This window comes from Acartia tonsa, chromosome 1 (genome assembly GCF_053477335.1).
Source record: "Acartia tonsa isolate MP-2025a chromosome 1, ASM5347733v1, whole genome shotgun sequence".
In the NCBI taxonomy this organism is placed as follows: domain Eukaryota; kingdom Metazoa; phylum Arthropoda; class Copepoda; order Calanoida; family Acartiidae; genus Acartia; species Acartia tonsa.
Genome location: NC_137260.1, coordinates 27,830,813 through 27,851,423, shown reverse-complemented (window position 1 = coordinate 27,851,423; position 20,611 = coordinate 27,830,813). Strand labels below are relative to the sequence as shown.

The window sequence follows — 20,611 nt, the reverse complement described above, 5'->3', positions numbered from 1 at the left end:
TCTTAGTTTTTGTGTTACATATTATCCTTTCAAATGTGCTTTGTATCTTTAATATTATTTTTTTTTCTTCTATAAATTGATTTATGTTATGGGCGTATGTGTCCTTGTTTAATGATGCAAAGCCCGCCAAATTGTGCGCTTTGCCGCACACAAAGACTTGAAAAAAAAATTGGATATTGACCATTTCACAATTTAATCCCATTCAAAGAAAAAATCAATGGGCGTTTTAATAAAGACTGGAGGTGGAGGAAAACTGACCAAATAATTGACTACACACGCACATATGTATAACATTTTTCTCCTTTTCATTTTTCCACCTTCCATATGAAAATTTAAAATTTTTAGGGAAAACGGATAAGTCAGAATCAAAACTACTATTATTAAGAATTCCTTTTTTCACTACTATTTATAAGACAGCATCCTTAGAAAAACTTATTTCTCCTACATTTTCTGCACTGAAATTATGATCTGTATTGAGACAAAATGCATTTCTAAAATTTTTATCTTATTGTAAAACGACCTGCAATTAATATCCACAAAAATATTTGAGATTTCAAAGGTACTTATATTGGTATCAAAAAGGTAAATTATTGTATGTGACACCATGTCCCTGCTTTCAAAAAAATATATCCATTTACCCGACCATTTTTATTCATATATGGTTAAAATCCTAAGAACTATGAATTTGTAAAATTAAAAGAAAAGGTGTTAAACATGTTTTTTTCTTTGTAGGCTTCAAGTATATATCATTCAATGTTAGTTTTTAAATTGTGAAGCTACTCTTTAATTCCAATTGTTCATTCATCTGTTTATCAAACATGGTTTTGGGAAAACTTAAATTGATTGGCTATATAATTTTTTAGAATGTCTTAAACCGACCAATACGTTTCTATTCTACGACTTATATAGTCCGTCCGAAAATCCCGAAGTCAATGCAAAAAACGAGATTTATGGTTACAGAGAAATTGTAGATTTAGACCTCAACGGAAAAGTAGAACGGTATCGTAAAATTTTAATGTATTTTTTATTGTATGCCCAATTTTCATAATATTCGTCCCCTTTTTATGCCTTTTGAAACTTATCGTTTTCGCTTTCTATAAAAATCGTAATCACTCTCCTATTCTTTCTTTTCATTGATGCTAAAACTCATTTACAAAACTCTTTTCATCTATTGTAAAAGTGCACGTCTATACTATACATACACACACACACTCACACACATACACACACACACTCACACACATACACACAAAACACACACACATACACACACACACACACACATACATACACATTACACATACACACCTCCTAAGATTTCTACAGCTCTAATTTTCTCCCCTTTCTTCCTTCTTTTCTGTCCTTTTCATATCATATCTTTCTTCCTTGCAGTAAGTAGCCTTTCCTTCCTCTCTCCCTCTCTTTCTTTCTTTCCTTTTTGCTCTCTATTCCTTACTCTCTCTCTCTATCTGTGTAATTTGGAAGGAACATTTTACAAGTTCAAGGTTTCTTTATACTCACACACACTCACACGCACAGATTAATGGTGTTTGTGTGTGTGTGTATGTGTAGTGGTGTTTCAAACTAGATTACGCCATCGACGCCTGAATAAAAAATAGAACAATGCTGTTTTTTTTAGAAACGCAGCCTCTATACAATAAGGAAATAATTACATGTAAAAGAACAACTAGAAAAAAGATTACTTTAAAGTTAAGATGTATTCATTCTACGCTTAAATTACAAAAAGTTAAACATCTGAAATTGTAAAAGTTTATAGTCCAAGTGATTTTTTTAGTAATCTCACCGACAAAAAATACATGGTACACGAAACAATTAAAAGTAAAACAGCATATTATTTTCACATTTTGTGTGTACATCATTGATTTGCCTTTTCAAACACAAAATTAAAAGCAGAAAATAATATGTTTTTAATAATTGATTGTTTAAAAAGATAAATTGTAACTTAGGTTTGTGATAAAATATTTTCTCGTATTCATTCGACTCCGGTGGATAGGAACCGGTTCTCATCCATACAAAAAATTATGTCTAGCATCGAATTATATCCAGCTTTCTACGAATATAGAAATATACAATCATAAGATTAAAACAAGTTTTTTTTTGCCGGTGCCTTCGTCACCTCGGGGCTAAAAAACTGGTTTTAATCTCATAATTGTACATTCTACATCCGCGGAAAGCTGTTTATAATACGATGCGAGAAATAACTATTTTTTGTTATTTCTAAAATATATAACCTTGATGTTTGCTTAAAAGTTGACCCTTATAATTTATGTAATTTACAGTTTATTCAAAAAAGACCAAAGAAATAGAAAGAATTGACATCAATTTCTACTGCTTGAAAAAACATAAAAGACAAAGTAGAAAAGTGAAAATACAGGAAAAAGAAAATATAATTTAGGAAGCAATTATGATTCCCTAAGATTTTTTGCTAGTTTAACCATTAAAATCATTTAATCTAAAATAAATATTACAAAGCATCTTTTCATTTATTTAATGATCTATTATGTACATAATATACATTATACATTTTATACATGAGCAGAAGTGCAACTTTTAGCAAATATGTATAAGAAAGGATTTCAAGTTGCACGTTAGTTGCGCCCGTCTGTCTGGATAAAGAGAAACAGGGGAAAGGAGACAAACATTTAAACATAAGATGATTTAAGAAAAGGGGAAGGATATGTGGATGGGTGTATAGATGGATGGATAGCGTATATAGCATCACTTATGAGCAAAAAACAGCGTCCAGAGGATTGTTAAAAGATATGACACTTTTTTAGTGGCGAAGCAACTTCATAATTAATAATTTATGTCTGGTCGTCTGTGGCGAAGGTGCTCGGTAATGTGATTTTCTCAGCAAAAAATATAACCATTGTCAATATTTCTGTCCATTACCCTGGTTTGGCGATTTTCTCGGCTACTATTAAAGAATAAGATGTCTTATATTTCTTGTTATATTTCCTATGATCTATGTCAGTTTGACTGTTGTTTAGGGTATCTTTATTATAATTCCTGAGCTTCGATTCTTTTGGATAATGCCATCCTAGTTGTTTAAACTATTCATGAACACTTACGCACATACAAACACACACACACACAGCCACGCACACGCACAAACAAAACATACTTGTCAATACGAGAACTCGTAAATTAAGGCATTAGGTCAAGTCCCTGTTTAGTTTAAATTCTAAATTTTCTTTAAATAGAAAAAAATGTTGCGGGGAAAATGAATTTTGGCGCAAATAGATTTATTCATTTAATGTACTTTTTTTGATGAGAAATTAAAATCCCTGTTTACTTGTTATGCAAATCAAGTGCAGGTCTAAATTAACGTGTTGTGTCGCTCAGTCACACAATACATGGGACCAGGGACAAGCTTCCTTAAAACAATAATATCCTGTTCAAAACCAAAAGAAAGTTTCAACCAAATTTCATAAACTGAAGCGACTTATAGTACCTATTAAAAAAAATGACTTCACATAATACAAATAATCAATGAAAAGCCAGTGTTCATTGTAATTGACCAATGGTAAAATGTATGCTGGCCTATCATTGGTCGTTTGTATTACATGACGTCATTTTTTATTAGCACTTAAAGCTGCTTCTCATTAATTCAAACAACTTAAAATGTTGCTTATTAGTTTCCTTTCATGTTTTAACTTTAAACTTATCATCAACACCAAATATTTAAATGGCTTTTCCCTCCAAAGTTTAGCTATTTTCAAAGAATTTAAACACAGACCCCGAGATCAGGGTAAGGAGAGTTGGATTTAATTATTGTTTTTTTGTCCATACCAAATAATGATAGTTTCCATATTCAATTGGATTCAAGAAATCAATTGATGTAACATTAATTGTTTAGTCTTTAGTAAGTTTAATATGGCTGTGAATATTAAAACAAATTAAAAAAAATTCTTGATATATCTTTAGTTTGTAAGTATGAAATATATGTTTTCTTATTGGAATACCAGTTCCAATCCTTGCACAAAACTAGATTTCTGTTTGTAAGAATAGACTTAGACATATATGCAATACTTTATGTCGAGTTTTATTGCGAGGCCTTTTTTATTTTTGTGTTTCTGTGTGTGTGTGTCTAGGTTGATAAGTAATGATCATCACAAATTGAAAAAAATGCAGTTTTATTACTCGGACTTGAAGTTGTTTATAAAGCCAAATATTTTTAGCTTTTGACATAACTGTAGCATGCTTAGTTGACCTAAAATACTACTGTTATACCATAGAATTTAAAATTAAAAAAAATTATAGTATAGCTGCTGCAATGTGCTCCATTTCCCCGTAAATATATAATATTACTACATAACATTTTAACGACTTTGATTATAATTTAGCATAACGACATTTTTTATATCAAATTTAGAAGCTAAATTTCAATGTCAAATAAGAATACCTGCTCTTAATTTCAATGATGAAAAAAATACATATCAAATTGTCAAAATGTTTAGCCTATTAAAATTTTTTTTTGAACTATCAAGAAAAAAAAATATTTTCGATATTATATAATTTAAATTAGAGAAGAAGTTATCGAAAAACATTATTTTCTGTGCTAGCGATAAATATTTTTTTTATGTGTGGTAAAGAAGGTTCACCAGCTGCTGCTATAGTACAATTAAAGTCTCATTAATACCAGGAATCTAAAGGGATACAACAACGGCCGGTAAATTGATATACAATATACATCCCCAATGATGATTTACAAAATTTCACTCTGTTGATTACAATTAGTGGTCTAAACGTTTGGGTACTCAACTTAATGAACCAAACAATAAAAGTCCCGAAAGTTCTTAAGCTAAGGAATAATAAAACATAATATAAAACTTTTGGGACTAGTTTAATAAACAGCCTAATATCCCTTCCCTCCCTGCACCAATACACCATGTATGTCCTACATCCTGATGGCAGATTAAATAATTGTCAAGATTTGTCATTTTTTACACTTTTATTTCCTAAACTTTAAACTCTTTTTTTCGTCAAATTTCTTAATAGTATATATTTTCAAACTTGTTGAAAAATTTAGATAAATAATCTTTGCTTTTCTTGTCATGATTGTGCGGTAACTCCTAGGGGATGAAAATTAAACTTAAAATTTTCAAATCTATTAAATTTAGATTTTATTGAAAAGTGAAATTAAGTTACCTAACCTAGGGTAATGAAATGCACTATGTCCCAATTTAGGTTCTGACACAAAAGTCAAAGCGCGAACACAGTAATAGTGTCTGACTAATTATGACGTAACAAAAAAAATTAGCCAATGAGAGGCCGTTATTGATCAATGGTAAAATGTATAGTGGCCTCTCATTGGCTAATTTTTTTTTGTTACGTCATAATCAGTCAGACACTATTACTGTTTTCCAAAGCGCCTGTGATTGTCCTGGAGACATTTTGAATACAACAAAATGTATTATATTGGACAACCATATTTTTCTGTTGCTATCTTTGAAAAAGATTGTACAATATAAATAGTTATTCTTAATTGTGATCGAATAAAAAGTCAGTTACAAAATATTTTTTTTTGTGAAGAGACTATATCTCTGTTTTGATTTAAACTATTTTTTCTTCTGTAGAAATAGACACATAAAAATATTATGAGGGTTTTTAGACGTCGGTGTTTTGGCAGCTCACCAACCAAAACAATTGAAAATGAAAACATGTCAATATGTCTTTGGATAGTGATACACTTTCATAAAAAACAAAAGCTTATTAAAAGCCACCTTTAGTTATAAATTTATAGGGACAGTTTCACGATTAAAATTATTTTTCCATTATGCGTTAATACTTATTTCACTTTAGTCTTTAAAATTTTATTTCTGTGCTATCAAAGTGCAAATAACTAATTTTGATTTCATTGATTTTTAAAATTGATTTAATATGATATTATGCAAAAGTTATGCTTAAAATACTTTAATGTTTTCAAACAGTTAATCCAGTTAGGTTAAAGGCAGAAAGCAAAATCTCTTATATTTTAAGTGAGGCATCTATACCAATCTCTTCCTTTACGCAACTTAACATAGCGTCACTTGCATATTGGGCTAGGTATTCGAAGTAGGAAAGAGGGGACAAAAAATAGCATAAAACCAACAAAAGACCTAATAACCTAAGACTATCCCTGAACCGATGGAAATTTTTCCTAAAATAGTGGACTAAAACAGTTCCATAGTCAGATTGCTATGGACAAACTAAAACATTACCTCTTAAATATATTTTTAATGCTTGAAAGTGTTAATAGGTCCCGCAGGGTTTAAGATGTCCATAAGAGCAATATTAGAATTAAGGGAAAGAGGGATGCCTAGGTGTTCAATTAAAACTTGAGGGGTTTCCAGAGTTATACAGTCAAGTTTTGTTCCTCGTTGAAATAAAACATTTTTTTATAGATTAAATGATCCATGAATATTCAGGACTTAAAAAAGGGAGGGACCGATAATTTAAAAAGCTAAAAATCCTAAATATTTTTTTTGTTTTTCTCCAGGGTATGTGTATATGTAGGTTTTAGACTTTTTTTTCAGAGGGAAAATGTTAAAACTTATCAGAAATGGTATATGAAATTATTAAAACCTTCCACCAACCTACATAATAATCATCTTATCGTTGTAAAACTAAAATTAAGTTTCCTTTTCAATTAAAATGTTTTAATTTTATAATGCATGTCCCTAACCCGTAAAAATATATATAGGGAAGAGAGGGGATAAATGAAATATGTGATATGTCTCTCTTTTACTCTAAGAGCAGTGCTTTGCATTTATCCAATGTAGCAAAACATATTGAAATAAAGATCCAGTTGTCTCTGTGTCTAACACCTGCAACATTAGCGTAAGTGTGTTGGGGAGTTGTAGGCTCGAGTCTGAACCAGACTGCGGCATACAAGAGACGCTAAAAGTGGTACCTACTGCTGCTATGTCTTGCAAGTGATACTAATAGTGAGAATAGGGGGAATCTCTTGGCCCGTTAACAGACGCAATATGCATAATTTTTACTTCCGGGCAAAAGTCATGCAATCAAAGGTTTGGTTGTCTGTTGGATGTTACTTATCCTAATATCCTTTAGAGACGTTAGAGTATCTCTAGATAGTCACTTTTCTTTTATTAAGCAGAGCATTAAATATAACTGAAACGAATATGATTTGTAAATATACTTTCAAAGATTTTTTTGTTAAAAATTATGTTTTGTATATACACTGCATTGATGTAACGGACCTATTGGCGCATACAGGAATGCTAAAACTTATACTATACAAACTATGTAATACAGGAATTACTTAATACCAGGGACATGATTGGATAATCGGGTAAACATTTGTTTTCGTAAACCCATAAAAGCAAAGATTTTTTAACCTGATAAATTTTAACCTTTTCAATTCTATGAAGCAAAGTATCTTCACATAAAATATCAGTAGTTGGTCTTTTTAGTTTATTTAATTTCTTAATATTTTTGCCTGTCGCTGATGTAAATATGATGTTTTGGTTGAAATTACAAGCCGCATAAAGTATTTATTACCACATATTACTTAACAAACATTTACAAACGTGTCATAACGTCATAACGCACCCTTATTTCTAGGATTTTAAAACCATAATATACTCAGGGATCTAAAGGGATAAAACAATGACCAATAAAATAATATAAATCCGTAATAATAATACACAAAATTACCATTTCTGTGGATCACAATTAGTGGTTGAATCGTTTGGACACTTAATTAAATGAACCAACCAATCAAAATTCAATAAAAGTCCCTAAGGTTTTTAAGCTAACGAATAAGAAAACGTTATAATAAGACTTTGGAGAATAGGTAATAAACAGCCAAATGACCCCTCTCTCTCTGTATTATACTACAGATTTGCAAAACATCTTTTTTATCAAAATGAGGAATGACATCAAAACATAATTTTAAACATCATTGGGAATAAAAATCATAGTAATATGGAATTTGCACAATTCTTTTTGCAACTTTTGCGTCTGTTGGGAAAAGCTTAATAAATCTGGCCTTTTTAATTCAATTAACATTGCAGCTTCCAATAAAGCCTGTTTGAATAACGTTTATCAATGGTATGTCAGCCTTGAACGTCTTTATTCAATGGGAAGGTGTATTATTTTTAAGAGAAAAATTCCTGCAACCAACATAGTTTTTCTCAGGTGCCGTACTTTTTGATGAATTATGATTGCTTTACTGCTTGGTATATTATTGACAAAATTGGACTTTTTAAATTTGCAAATGCGTATTTATAAAATATAAATAGTTAGGGCCAGGTCACTAATTACTAGTGTCGCAACAAATGCATAAAAAGACTCGGACATTCTTTATCTTTCAAAGTGTGGTTATCTACATAGATCATGTTTATATAGAATTTAGATAGGTACTTTAGTTTTCTTCCACGAACTTTTAAAAATGTCATTGATTTATATGAGATTGTAAATTCAAAAGAGTTATATTTAAAGAAAAACCGCACAAAATCCTTTTGCACATTCTAATATTCATGTTCTATGAATAATCTTTCAAAGTAGATGAAGATAGAGCTTGTTAGAAAAAGGTAAATTCCCGGATTAAAATTATTTTGGTAAAGGATATGTGGCATTAAAATCTTGGAGCTAAATGACTGAGGAAATTTTTAATTGTATATAATCTGAGCATGACAACTTTTAAACTAATTTTATGCGAAAATTATAATCAAAAAAGTCTTCAAAATAATCGTTCACAGGAAGCAAAAAAGAGACACGAAAACAAGGATGAGAGTTTCTCTTTAGGCCTATCCTCGCCCCGCCCTGCTCAAACCAAAACAACTTGACTAGTTGTTTGGGCATCATCAAATTTTCACAATTTTTCTAACCTTTTTTTTTTTTTTTTTTTAAAAACCACCATAAAATCATACAAATATTGAGCTTTTGGTCTTCGATATAAATCCTATTAAATGCCCAAGAAAAATGCTTGTAATTTTCTAATAAACTAGACTTTTATTTTTTTCTGAGCCAGATTATCTGACAGTGCTGATTATCAAGGAATTTTTGTCGGACTCTTGAAAACAAAACCAGAAAATGGTTTAAGGTCAATCTTTATCTTTCTAAAATGAATTGTTAATTTTCTTCTTTTATCTGTTGTGTTTGTGTGTGTTTAGGCCTTTTTTTGTGGGGAAAATGCAGGCCATCTAATTAATTAATCTGTACTGTTAATATTCAATAGTTATGAAATAAGAAAAATTGAAAGTTAATCAAAATTTGAATTATTTTAATTTAAGGAAGCAAATGTAGTAAAGTTTATAAGAAGAAAAATAACTTTTCTTGTATAATTGTTAATTTTTCATTCATTTCATCAAGAATAGAAATTTTAGTTATTCTTTCTCTATAGCTAAAGTAAAAAAAGTGATTTTTTAGAGTTCAGTATAACTTAATTTAAAAGTATTTTTATGTCTCGACAAGAAAGTTTCCATCAGATAAGAGGATAACAAATGATTGTGAAAATAAAATGATGAAAAGATATGCCACAATACAATTCTTTTAGTATAGTATCATAACATATAAAAAGAAAATGCTTATTCTTTTTTTCTGTTTTGTTAGACAGAATTAAAGGTAGAAAACACATTTATAAGATTCATAGGAAAACGACTGAACGGACAAAGTATGTCATATAATAGATGGTCATTGATTAGATGAGTTATAACTTAAATCAGTAGCTGGACAAAGTGTCTAAAAAATCAGCCATGTGACGTCATAAAAATGAGGGAGATTAGAGAAGAAGTAAGAAAGAAAACCCATAAACAAGAGATGGATAATCCTTCATTTTTATGACGTTACAAGGCTGAATTTTTTGAGATACTTTGTCTAGCTACTTAAATCATCCGATAAATATTTTGGAGCCGCCAAATATATCCTATAAATTCTACTGACATAGTGAATTTTGCCTTACAAAGTTAGTTGTACAATAGATGCTCATTAGGCCAGGGTAAAAAACAACCTTATGTACATAGAAGCCAAGTTATCGTTACATTTTCCAAATAATTCAACTGTCATCTTATCCTTTGAGATGAACGAATATACAAAGTAAATTATGAAACAGAAGGTGTCGGGATTCTTCTTTAGTAGTTTATCTCAAATAGAAGCCAAGTTAATGAATTTGCTATAAGAGCCATACATACAGGCAAACAGGCGGACTAAGTGATTTATAGATCACCTTCACTATGATAGAGCCTAGAAGAGAGATTGAGGGAGTGAGTTATTTATTTGATAAAACAAGATAAATGTACTATTAAGAGTGGACAATGTTTGTGTTGACAATCCATTAATATCATATTCTTAGATTACAATTCTAGAAATCAACTCCTATATCTTCCAGTCAGGGATAAACATATTTTAATCATAAAAAGGTTGTGTGGAAATAAAGGTCAGGCTCTATCTTCAGTCATCATTTAGAACACCTAGATTAAATTATCAGGGTTAATATTAAACAAACTCATTTCAGCAATATGCACTTTTATTTATTCCCTTCAATTGACTGCAAAAAAAACTATTGACTATTTGTTTTCTATTTCCACTACCATTTGCAAATGTAGAGCAAGTTTTAAAATAACTTTAAATTAAATTTTTTATCTCCCACTTGTAGCTATGTATTTCCCTATATTTAAAAACATACTTATATATACACACACATACACATACAATGCAAAGAAACTTGAAAAGACCCAACCATAATATAAAGTAGTAAGGTTTTTGTTTCTTTGAAGCGAAGGATCTTTTAAATTACTGGATTGGTTAAGTTATTTTCAGAGAAGCTTAGTAAGGGACTTTAATAGGGCCTATAAAAGCTAGGGGCACGGCTACTCGTACATTTTTATAAAAGATTATGAATTATTATTATTTTACTTTCTATATGCAAAATATTTTATCATTGTCTTATCCGTTTCAAACATGAAAAGCCAAATTATAATAGCAATAAAATATATCTTTATGTTACATCTATTTACAACAATTTCTACCATGTTAACTAAACATGATAACATGCTTTTAAGCGACGCTCAATTAAGGTCAGACAAAACTACAAATGGAAACAAATGAATATCAATCCTTTAATATTAAAAACAGATTTGATTCCTATGTTAATTTGTTTAAAAGCAGGATAATTAAGATAGACATACTATCTAAAACACAATTTTAGAGATGCTGCGATTATACAACATTGCATTAAAGTCCTAGCAAATGCCCCACAGTAAAGACAGCCGTACGGACAGACACACACTAAACACAGAAAAGTTTTCCTTTTAACAATTTATTTTTCACAACAGAATTAAATGTAAAATGCGCTATAAATATTTGAGAGACAAGCTTTTATCTAATAACAGTATTTATTTTACTACCATAAAGAGGTATTTATTTCTCATTGTATGTTTTGTGGTATTAATTGATTTGTGATATGAGGCTTTTAAGATTGTATCCATTATGTCATTATTAAAAAGCGTTATTTAGTAGAAATTTTGAATACTTTATGTAGCATTTAATCGCGATGTAAGTCAAATGTTACAAAAAAAACTTTTAAAAAATCTTTTAGAGCTAAAAATAGTCATAGAGCTACTATCTTATGTGCAGATTTTATGTTTAAAAACATGTTGTAAAATCTATTCCAAGTTTTATACAACAAAAAGTATATTTCTTACTTATTTATTTTATGAATTGCAATGATTTCAAGTTATGTGTTTTAAAGTAGACCATTTTATTTGAAACACAAATTTTGAAAGGAAACCTGATTAGCAAAAGTATTTGATGGTGTGTGTGCATGTGTGTTCGTAAGTCTGTGTGTGCCTATGTGTGTGTGAGTGCATGCTTGAGTGTAATGTCCACTGTGAGTACATGTGTAGATTTGTATCAAAGTATCCCATATCCTCTAATATTTCATCCCTACAAGCTGGTTGGTTGCTATACATCACTATTTACTAATATTATATTCATATAAGTATCTTATATCCTCTAATATTTCATACCTACAAGCTGGTTGGTTGCTATACATCACTATTTACTAATATTATAATCATATAAGTATCTTATATCCTATAATATTTCATCCCTACAAGCTGGTTAGTTGCTACACATCACTATTTACTAATATTATATTCATTAAGTATCCAATATCCCCTAATATTTCATCCCTTCAAGCTGGTTGGTTGCTACACATCACTATTTACTAATATTATATCCATATAAGTATCCAATATCCTATAATATTTCATCCCTACAAGCTGGTTGGTTGCTACACATCACTATTTACTAATATTATATCCATTTAAGTATTCAATATCCTATAATATTTCATCCCTACAAGCTGGTTAGTTGCTACACATCACTATCAACTACTATCATATCCATATAAGTATCCCATATTTACAAAAGAAGTTTTGCTTCAATATAAATTAATCTTACCTTTTTTTGACAAGTTTATTGAATTAGTAAATTGAAAGTAAGTTTATCAACCAAAAATAAAATGCTCAAGCTTATGGTTATCCACTCAACAAGTATAAAATCCTGAATCTATTTTTTATCAGATGAAAATAATTGAAAATATAAGAAAAAAAATTGTATAATAAGAATAATTTATTCGTTATTTTGGTACATTTCGTTGATAACTCCATTGATTTTTGCCTTTAGGAGGCTGAATTATTATTAATTTAAAGACAAACTTATCTTCTTTCAAATACCTCTCCGCCTCTGAAAAAGTTTCCAAAATTTGTTTTATTTGTTTAAATCCGTTTTTACCCCTTCCTTAACCCCTGTAATCACCCTTCTTAGCTTGAACCAACGTCGGTGGTAAGCTTGTATAAAATGTTTTTAAGAGGCACTAATAAAAATATATCCTACACTAATAAAAATATATCCAACATACCTTTATACCAATTGACATTTAAAGGTGTCCATTAGTTTCCGCATAAATTTAAAATCATACAAACAACAATATTCACTTTTAAGTGTCGCAGCCACTCTATGAATAGATTATTTACGACCTACAATCCGTCTGAATTATATTAATTACTGTACAGAGTACAAAATCATAGAGAAACTTATACCCAGGAGTTTTGAAAATTATTTGTTCTACAATCTTTGATATTACTTGATATATTTTAGTTTAAACAAATTCATATACTAGATTAATAAATAATTCAACCAAAATTAATAATTATTTTTGCTATTCTGAAAACTTTTAACAATGTGTTTACTGATATCATTGAACGCCGTCATTTAAAGCTGTGTTCTAAAACCATTTGCAATTGTAATAGCATAGCAAAAAAGCAGTCAATTGATGCAATGGTGCGTTGCTGTTTCAAATATTTCTTTGGACCTTTAAAAGTTGTAAAGTATAGTATAGTATTGGTTGGTTTTTTAAAAATATTATTGCATGCGAGCATAAATATAGGCGTTGCCATTTCAGTGTTGAAACATAACTACAATACAAGATTTTTGAGTTGCAGAAAATAACTTAAAACTATGCCCTATCATTTAAAAGCTTTCTGAAAAGCAAAATAAAAATATTTTACTTCAATAACAAATTCACCTTTTTATGCTATAGATTTTTCAAGCGGCATGTTTAAGACTTTAAAGGCAAAATTTCAAACAATCATATCTAGTTATACTCTTTCATAAATATAAGTTAGAGTTCAGCATTTTGGTAAATAACGTCATCATTGCTTATTTTTCTCATGTTATGTTATTTAAAGAGCAGTTTAAAACCAAAGTTATCTAAGTCATTTATAATCATTAGTTTTTAAAACAGAGGTTGTAAAAATGATTAAAAACCAAATTTTGGTATACTATATACACTACATATACAAATAATACAACAATATATAAAGAATTGTCTATTTTACAATTCGACGCTTCATTTTTAAAGATTTTGCATTTTGGTACCGACTTCAAACTATCATTTTGTTCTCATAAGTTTAATGAATTAACTTTTATTCAAATTTTAGGGTTCGAAATATATGCAGCTATCTATTCATAAAAGTTCTAGCTCTCATAAAAATTATTTATTTTTAGAATTTTATTACAATTTAATCTTCATCTTCTATTTTATAGTGTGTGGTATCAAAATCTTAATCTATAAAATCCTTGATTAATTTGACTGTAAATGATCGAAGACAATACCCAATTAGTATTTCCGTTCCATTTTTATTTTTATTCATGATCCACTGTTTTAATTCTTATCCACTCGTCATGGAATCATTCGAAACAATATGTGGGATTCTTAAGACCCTTTTAAAGTTGTAAAACACTTAAGTATCTGTCTGTGTGATTTAGAAAACTTGCTGTTATAGTAACACAAGTTTCAAATTTTAAATCTTCTAATCCAATCAGGACAGTTATAAAGTTTAGCTAAATAGATTATTGATTTAATTCAATAAAATAAAATAATTAAAAAATAACAGTATAATTAGAATTATTGACCAGAACTTTGACTATTTAAATTCACAATTAAATGCAAAATTTAAAGACTTGGTGAATATCTTCGCCTCTAAGAAAAGGTGTTTTGCAAACTTATTAATCTAACCAAAAAGCAATTTAATATTAAAAAAACTAGTAAGGTCAAAAAGAATAAAAATGCGCAGAATAAAGTTGACTTTTTTTCCTTGAATCAATTCAGGGAATAGGATGATACTTAAGAAAACATTCTTTTTCTCTAGATCTACCTTTGAACCAATAAAAAATATTCTTTCAAAAGTGTACTTTTTTTTCCATTGAGTTGCAGGAAAAAGGTATTTTTTAATATAATTATTTGACTGCAGTTGCCATATCATTGTCCCTAAAATGAAGTTGACATTGAGAATTCAGGGTGTTATAATTTGCTTATCTACACCAAACAATCAAAATATTTTTAGTTTTCATCATTAACCTCAAATAAAATTTTATCAAATTTTTCCTCAAAAATAAAATACGCGGAGCAAAAGTAATAGGATATTTTTTTCCTTCTTAAAGATTCAAAGAAAATAGAAAGTAATGCCTGCGCTTTTCAGAAAAGATTTTGTTTATTAATTTTACTAATGTTGAAAGTAAAAAAACTTTTGTTTGAAATTTAAAATGAGAGTTTACATAATTCTGTAACTTGTATACAATCTAACATTTAATTGTATAAATTCAAAACACTGAAAGAAGGTGTATCAACTTTTTTTTTATAGCTAGCCGGTTCTTTTAGTAAGTAGTAGATGTAAAATTTGTCATAGAATTCAGATATGCAATCGTTTTTTTTTGTAGACCTCTTATTTTTTAAGTAATTTAAGTTTAAAAAAAAAAAAATTAAGTCGATTTTAAGGGTACTAAAATGCAACAAAAAAAAGAAAAAAAATGTCCATTATGAACAAAAATAGTAAGATCTTTAATTTGACACCTTACTTTTTCAATTCTGTCAGGTAATTATTGAAAAAATCGATTTTTTTAAACCCACGAGAATAAAAACTCTGAACTTAATTTTATCATTTCAAAGGTAAAAAAATATGGGTTCATATATACCTTTAGAATCAGAAAAATATTACAAATCCATTGTAAGCAAAATTGAAAAAAAAAGTATATAAAGTATATAAACTACAATAAAAGGAATTATATGAAAATATCATATTATATTGTACAGGCAACATCTTAATTCTTGAATTGAGTATAAAAATGGGAAGTGGGTAAAGAGGGGGTAAAGAGGGGGTAAAAAAGGGAAGACGATAGTGTTGCCTGAACCAAAAATATAATTGGCCATTTTTTTTAAATTTTTTTTTTTACTTTTTTTCTATTTTGCTTACAATGGATTCGTAATATTTTTCTGATTCTAAAGGTATATATGAACCCATGTTTTTTATGTCTGTTTGAGAAAATATTTAGGTCTAAAGTTTTTATTAAACCGAGGTTAAAAAAATAGATTTTTTCAATAATTACTCAACAGAATTTTAAAAGTAAGGTGTCCAATTAAAGATCTTACTATTTTTGTTCTTACTGGCCATTTTCTTTTTTTATTTTGTTGCGTTTTAGTACCTTAAAACCGACTTAATTATTTTTTTTAAAAACTTAAATTACTTAAAAAATAAGAGGTCTACAAAAAAAACCGATTGCATATCTGAATTCTATGAAAAATTTTACATCTACTACTTACTAAAAGAACCGGCTAGCTATAAAAAAAAGTTGATACACCTTCTTTATATAATATCATGCATTATCTTAAACTAACTGCACAATTTTATTGAAAATAATAAAATTTCAAGTTTGTGTAATACCAAAATCAAAACTTGAAATCAATTATGTTACTCCATCTTTTGTTACCCTTTTTAAGCTTTAACCCCCTTCTCTCTTTGAATCAGGAATATGAATACTTTTTACCTAGGCAATATAGTAGAATGTGCTTAACAAACATTTTGATATGTTTCAACTAAAGCTTGTAGCTGTAATGAATAGCATATTAACAACCATTTTTTGAATCTAGTGCAGTTCGCGGAAAAAATTTTACTAAACATTTTACAGCAAACCCGCTTGATCCAATATTCTTTTTTTACTGAACTTGTTCTTAAATCTTTGTTAGTTTGGAGTAAATTTCCAGAAGAATGTTCCCTTTCCGGTGACACAACCATGTTCTTTAGCCTTACACAATACACACACCAAAAAAGTTAAGAAAAAAGATCCTGCAAAAAATATTCCAAAAATCATTGAATATTCATGGAAAGCTAAAAGTATAATGTTTGATATTTCATAGTAAGATAGTAAGATGCATTTTTAAAAGAAACTTTAATGAAATTGGATGTTCTTGAAAATTGTTTGAAAAAACAAAATATGAAATAGTGTTACATTTCAATTTTCAGTTAACTTAATTATCACTTTACCCTAACTTCTTACAAATACATTATATGACCTTTGCCAAGCTAAGTTTTTGTTTCAAGAGCTGAAAAAATGTATAAAAGACTGTGAACATTATGTTTTGCCATAGAGAGCCATTTTTCTTTTCAAATGTGCCTTCATAGTGCAAGTTCCTTCTTACAATAGGATGACGCAATTTTTTAATGCCTTAATTGTTATGGTTTTTGAATAGATGAGATTATAAGACTTTGAATGATAATTTTTTTTCTTTCAGGCGAGTAAATCCATTCAAGCAGCGAGGTGCTTCTCTTGAACTCCTTAACAGTAACAATGCCCGACAAGTCCGGCACTCCGCCAGCGAATCAGTCCTGCAACACCGCCATTCCCTTGTTTCACTCCCTCCACAAATTCCTATAAGCCCCAGCTCGCCTGTTTTCCGCTCCTTCTCCCCCGCAGGTCCAGCTAATAATCCTCAATTTTCGCCAAGCGAGGGCAGATCATCACCCCATCTGCCTCAGTTAACCCTTCAACCCTCTGCCTCTCCTATAATTTCACAGGCGGCAACATCCGCCGCTGCCTCGACCTCCCTTCACAGCCTACCCTCTGGGTCATATTCCTATGTCAAGCTGCCAAACTCGAAGCCGGAGGTGAGGACTTCATCGCCAGCGCTCAGATACTTGTTATCCCGCCGTCAATTATGGCAGGATGACTCCAGCTCCAACACCATACCTAACCTGCCTGCTGATGAAGAGGCAGTAGCTGGACCTGATTTGGCCCGTCGTGGCCGCGGCCACCAAGATGACCCGACAGCTGACAGCTCAGAAACAGTTATTGTGAAAAGCTTGCCCTCACTTAACAGCGGAGTTTTTCGTTTAACAAAAGATCCCAGGTTAAATCAGCAACAAATACTAGCAGCAGCGCCCGCACCACAAGTGCAGCCGCAGTTGCAGGAAATCCAGCGGCCCATCCGCCGATTCACCCCAACACCTGAGCCCCAAGCCGAGATATTCCGTGAATCTGTCCAGGAAGAGCCTCGTGCAGGTGCACTGATTGCTCCTGTTCAAAACATTGTTCAGGATCCTTTTCCCGCAGTACCATCCGCATCTTTTTCCACATCCTTTCGCAATCCTGTATTTCGCACTGTTCCATCTATTTTCCAAACAGATCAAACAGCTGCTAGCAGCATAACTGAGAGGCCAACGCCTGCAATTACCTTTTTTGACAGCACCCCGGCAGCTATACAACGAGCTAGACAAAGATTTGTCCCACAATTGTCACAAACAACTGTTCAAGAGAAACCAGAGACAACATCATTTAGTTCCGCAGCCAGAGGTGTCACCACATCGACAACACAAGAGTCAATTGCTTTGGAAACAGCTGCTTCTACAACACCCTTTACTCCTGGCAATGTTCTTGATCCTACTAAATCAAGGGAAGAGATTGCTACCACTCCTTTCACTGATACACAAGGTAGAGAAAGAGTTGCCCTGCGTCGTGTTGTCTTAAGAAAGGAACAGGATCCCGTTCAGAAGGAGATTGTTGCCACACAAGAAACTCGGGGATCCCAGATCTCAATTTCAGACTCTAATGCCAACCTGCGTCAAATTAACTCTGAAGTAACAAACAAGCCATCATCAGCTAGACAAGTGTTACCGGTCAGCAGCTTATCTCCAGCAAGGCAACCATTGCCAATTGCCAGTCCTGCCAGACAAATATTGCCTTCCAACAATCCCTCCCCCACTAGACAGCCATTACCAGCTTTCCAAAGCAATTTTAGACAGTCAAGCGAAGAGGATGACTCTCCGATAACCTTCACAACCCTGGAAGCCTCGTCAGAGACTGCTACACCGCCTAGAATAACAACTAGACGGCCACAGGACAGTGTTGTCAAGGTTCTAGAGAGCACAACACCTCCCACATTTGTTCAACATGCTGCTTTGGGGTAAGTCTCAGTTTTCTATCCCCTAATTTACATCAATTGTTATAATCTTAAATCTTTTTATGAAAGAAAACGATTGCTGAGTTACTAAAATGTATTGTTTAAAAAAATATTGGTTAAGATATATTGATCTTTAGCTTGACTAGCAACGCCCTTTCTAAAATGTTGCGTTTTTTGTTGTTCACAAATAGGAAAAAGGAAATATAACAGCTAAAAATATATAAATAGTTGCATGGTGATATTTATTTAAGAATATGTTATATAGGCTTCAACTTTAAAGGACTGAGAATCTACTTTTTCTACGGCAATGTGTTTAATTATTTTTCTTCTTTTAGTTTTACTAGCTAATAGAGTTACTGAAATTTGTCTAGATATTCCTTCTTTATTGGTCGATTTTAAGAATTAAAATTTTGAAAAAATGTTACATTGATGATTTATTGACTATATTTGCCAAAAAAACTTGAATCTAATTTACCAAAATGTTTTTAACTTATTATTGCTTTGCTACTTATGAAGTATTTAGTAAAAAAAACAAGATCTCACTTTTGTTAATCTTTTTCCGTCTTGACATGTAACCGCATGACTGTATATAAATATATATTATATGGATAAAATGACACTTTAGAGTCATGAAACTTTCCGGAAGCAACACACACACACACACACTAACACACAAGAAGTGATCTATATTTATTTACACGTTAAAATACTGCTTATAAAAGAATAACAAATATAAAAGATAGCGAAGATCAAAACACAAATTTTATAATAACGTACAAGACATTTTTGAGGTAGATTGCAATGTTATGTTGTGTATATTCTTAAAAAGCTTTTTTTTTATTTTGAAAAAAGAACCAACTCGCAATAAAACATAAAAAGTATTTTAAATAGAGCAACTAATTTAACACAATAATTTACATATAAAGTTTAATTTTATCAAGATATCTTAGATTATTTCATGGAGTGTAAAAAAATTATGAAAAAATTTTAATGACTGAAGTTTTTTCTTATTTTTGTAAAATTTGTAAGGGGAAGTAATTAGTAAAACAGGCAAAAGATGACAAAATATTAACAAGAAAGAAATTTTATTATGTAATGCAAAAACTGTTTTTAAATTTTAATTCTATTCCCTAGATTTTAATAGGCTTTAAACAATAAAATTTGGGTTAATTGTTACAGACAAATGCAATTGTTGAGAGGCTAAGCTCCGAAAAAAGTGAATTGTAGTAAATGCTTAATTCTGCCGCAGGATATTTTGTTGGTTGAAGGCGGGAGGGCGGCGCAACACAAAGTCACTGCACCAGGTGACGCACACAGCGGTGCAGGCGATGATTCTCTGCAATGCTCTTTATACGTTTGTCTTCCATTTTTGAGAAAGCGACACAACGCAGCGTCACAACACTTAGTGACAAACACAGCGGTGAAAGCATGGATATTCTGCAATATTATTTGTTTCACTTTTGAGAAAGCGACGCTTCTCCATATTACTCTATGTCCGTCTGCCTTCCTAATGTTAGAAGGATAAACTAACATTAAAGTCACTTCATTAATTAACTCACAGCGTTGCTACTCTGCAATGCACTTTGAACGTCAATTTTCTATTTAATTAAAGAAGTGCAAAACAGACTCTCAGACTTTTAGATGGTAGCGTACTAGAGACATTACCTTCAAAATAAACTATATTTGATATCGAAGTACGTACACAAATATTTCATCAAGTTGATTTTATTGTAAAATATTGAAAGGGTTTTCATTATCATTTTTTATGCATGAAAACTCCTGCTAATTAAAGCTGCCAATTGTAGTTTAAATATAATACTAATTTGGATGCATTTGCTTTTGAGT

The 20,611-nt window shown here is 30.6% G+C and overlaps 1 protein-coding gene across 1 annotated transcript in view; it reads left to right on the top strand.

Moving 5' to 3' along the window:
- Nucleotides 1-20,611, top strand: part of LOC145316538 (uncharacterized) — a 249,816-nt gene that overhangs the window by 19,284 nt on the left and 209,921 nt on the right. The window contains exon 2 of the mRNA XM_080157114.1: nt 17,102-18,769. Within this exon, the coding sequence (XP_080013240.1) occupies nt 17,102-18,769 (1,668 nt within the window). The remainder of the gene's footprint in view (nt 1-17,101; nt 18,770-20,611) is intronic.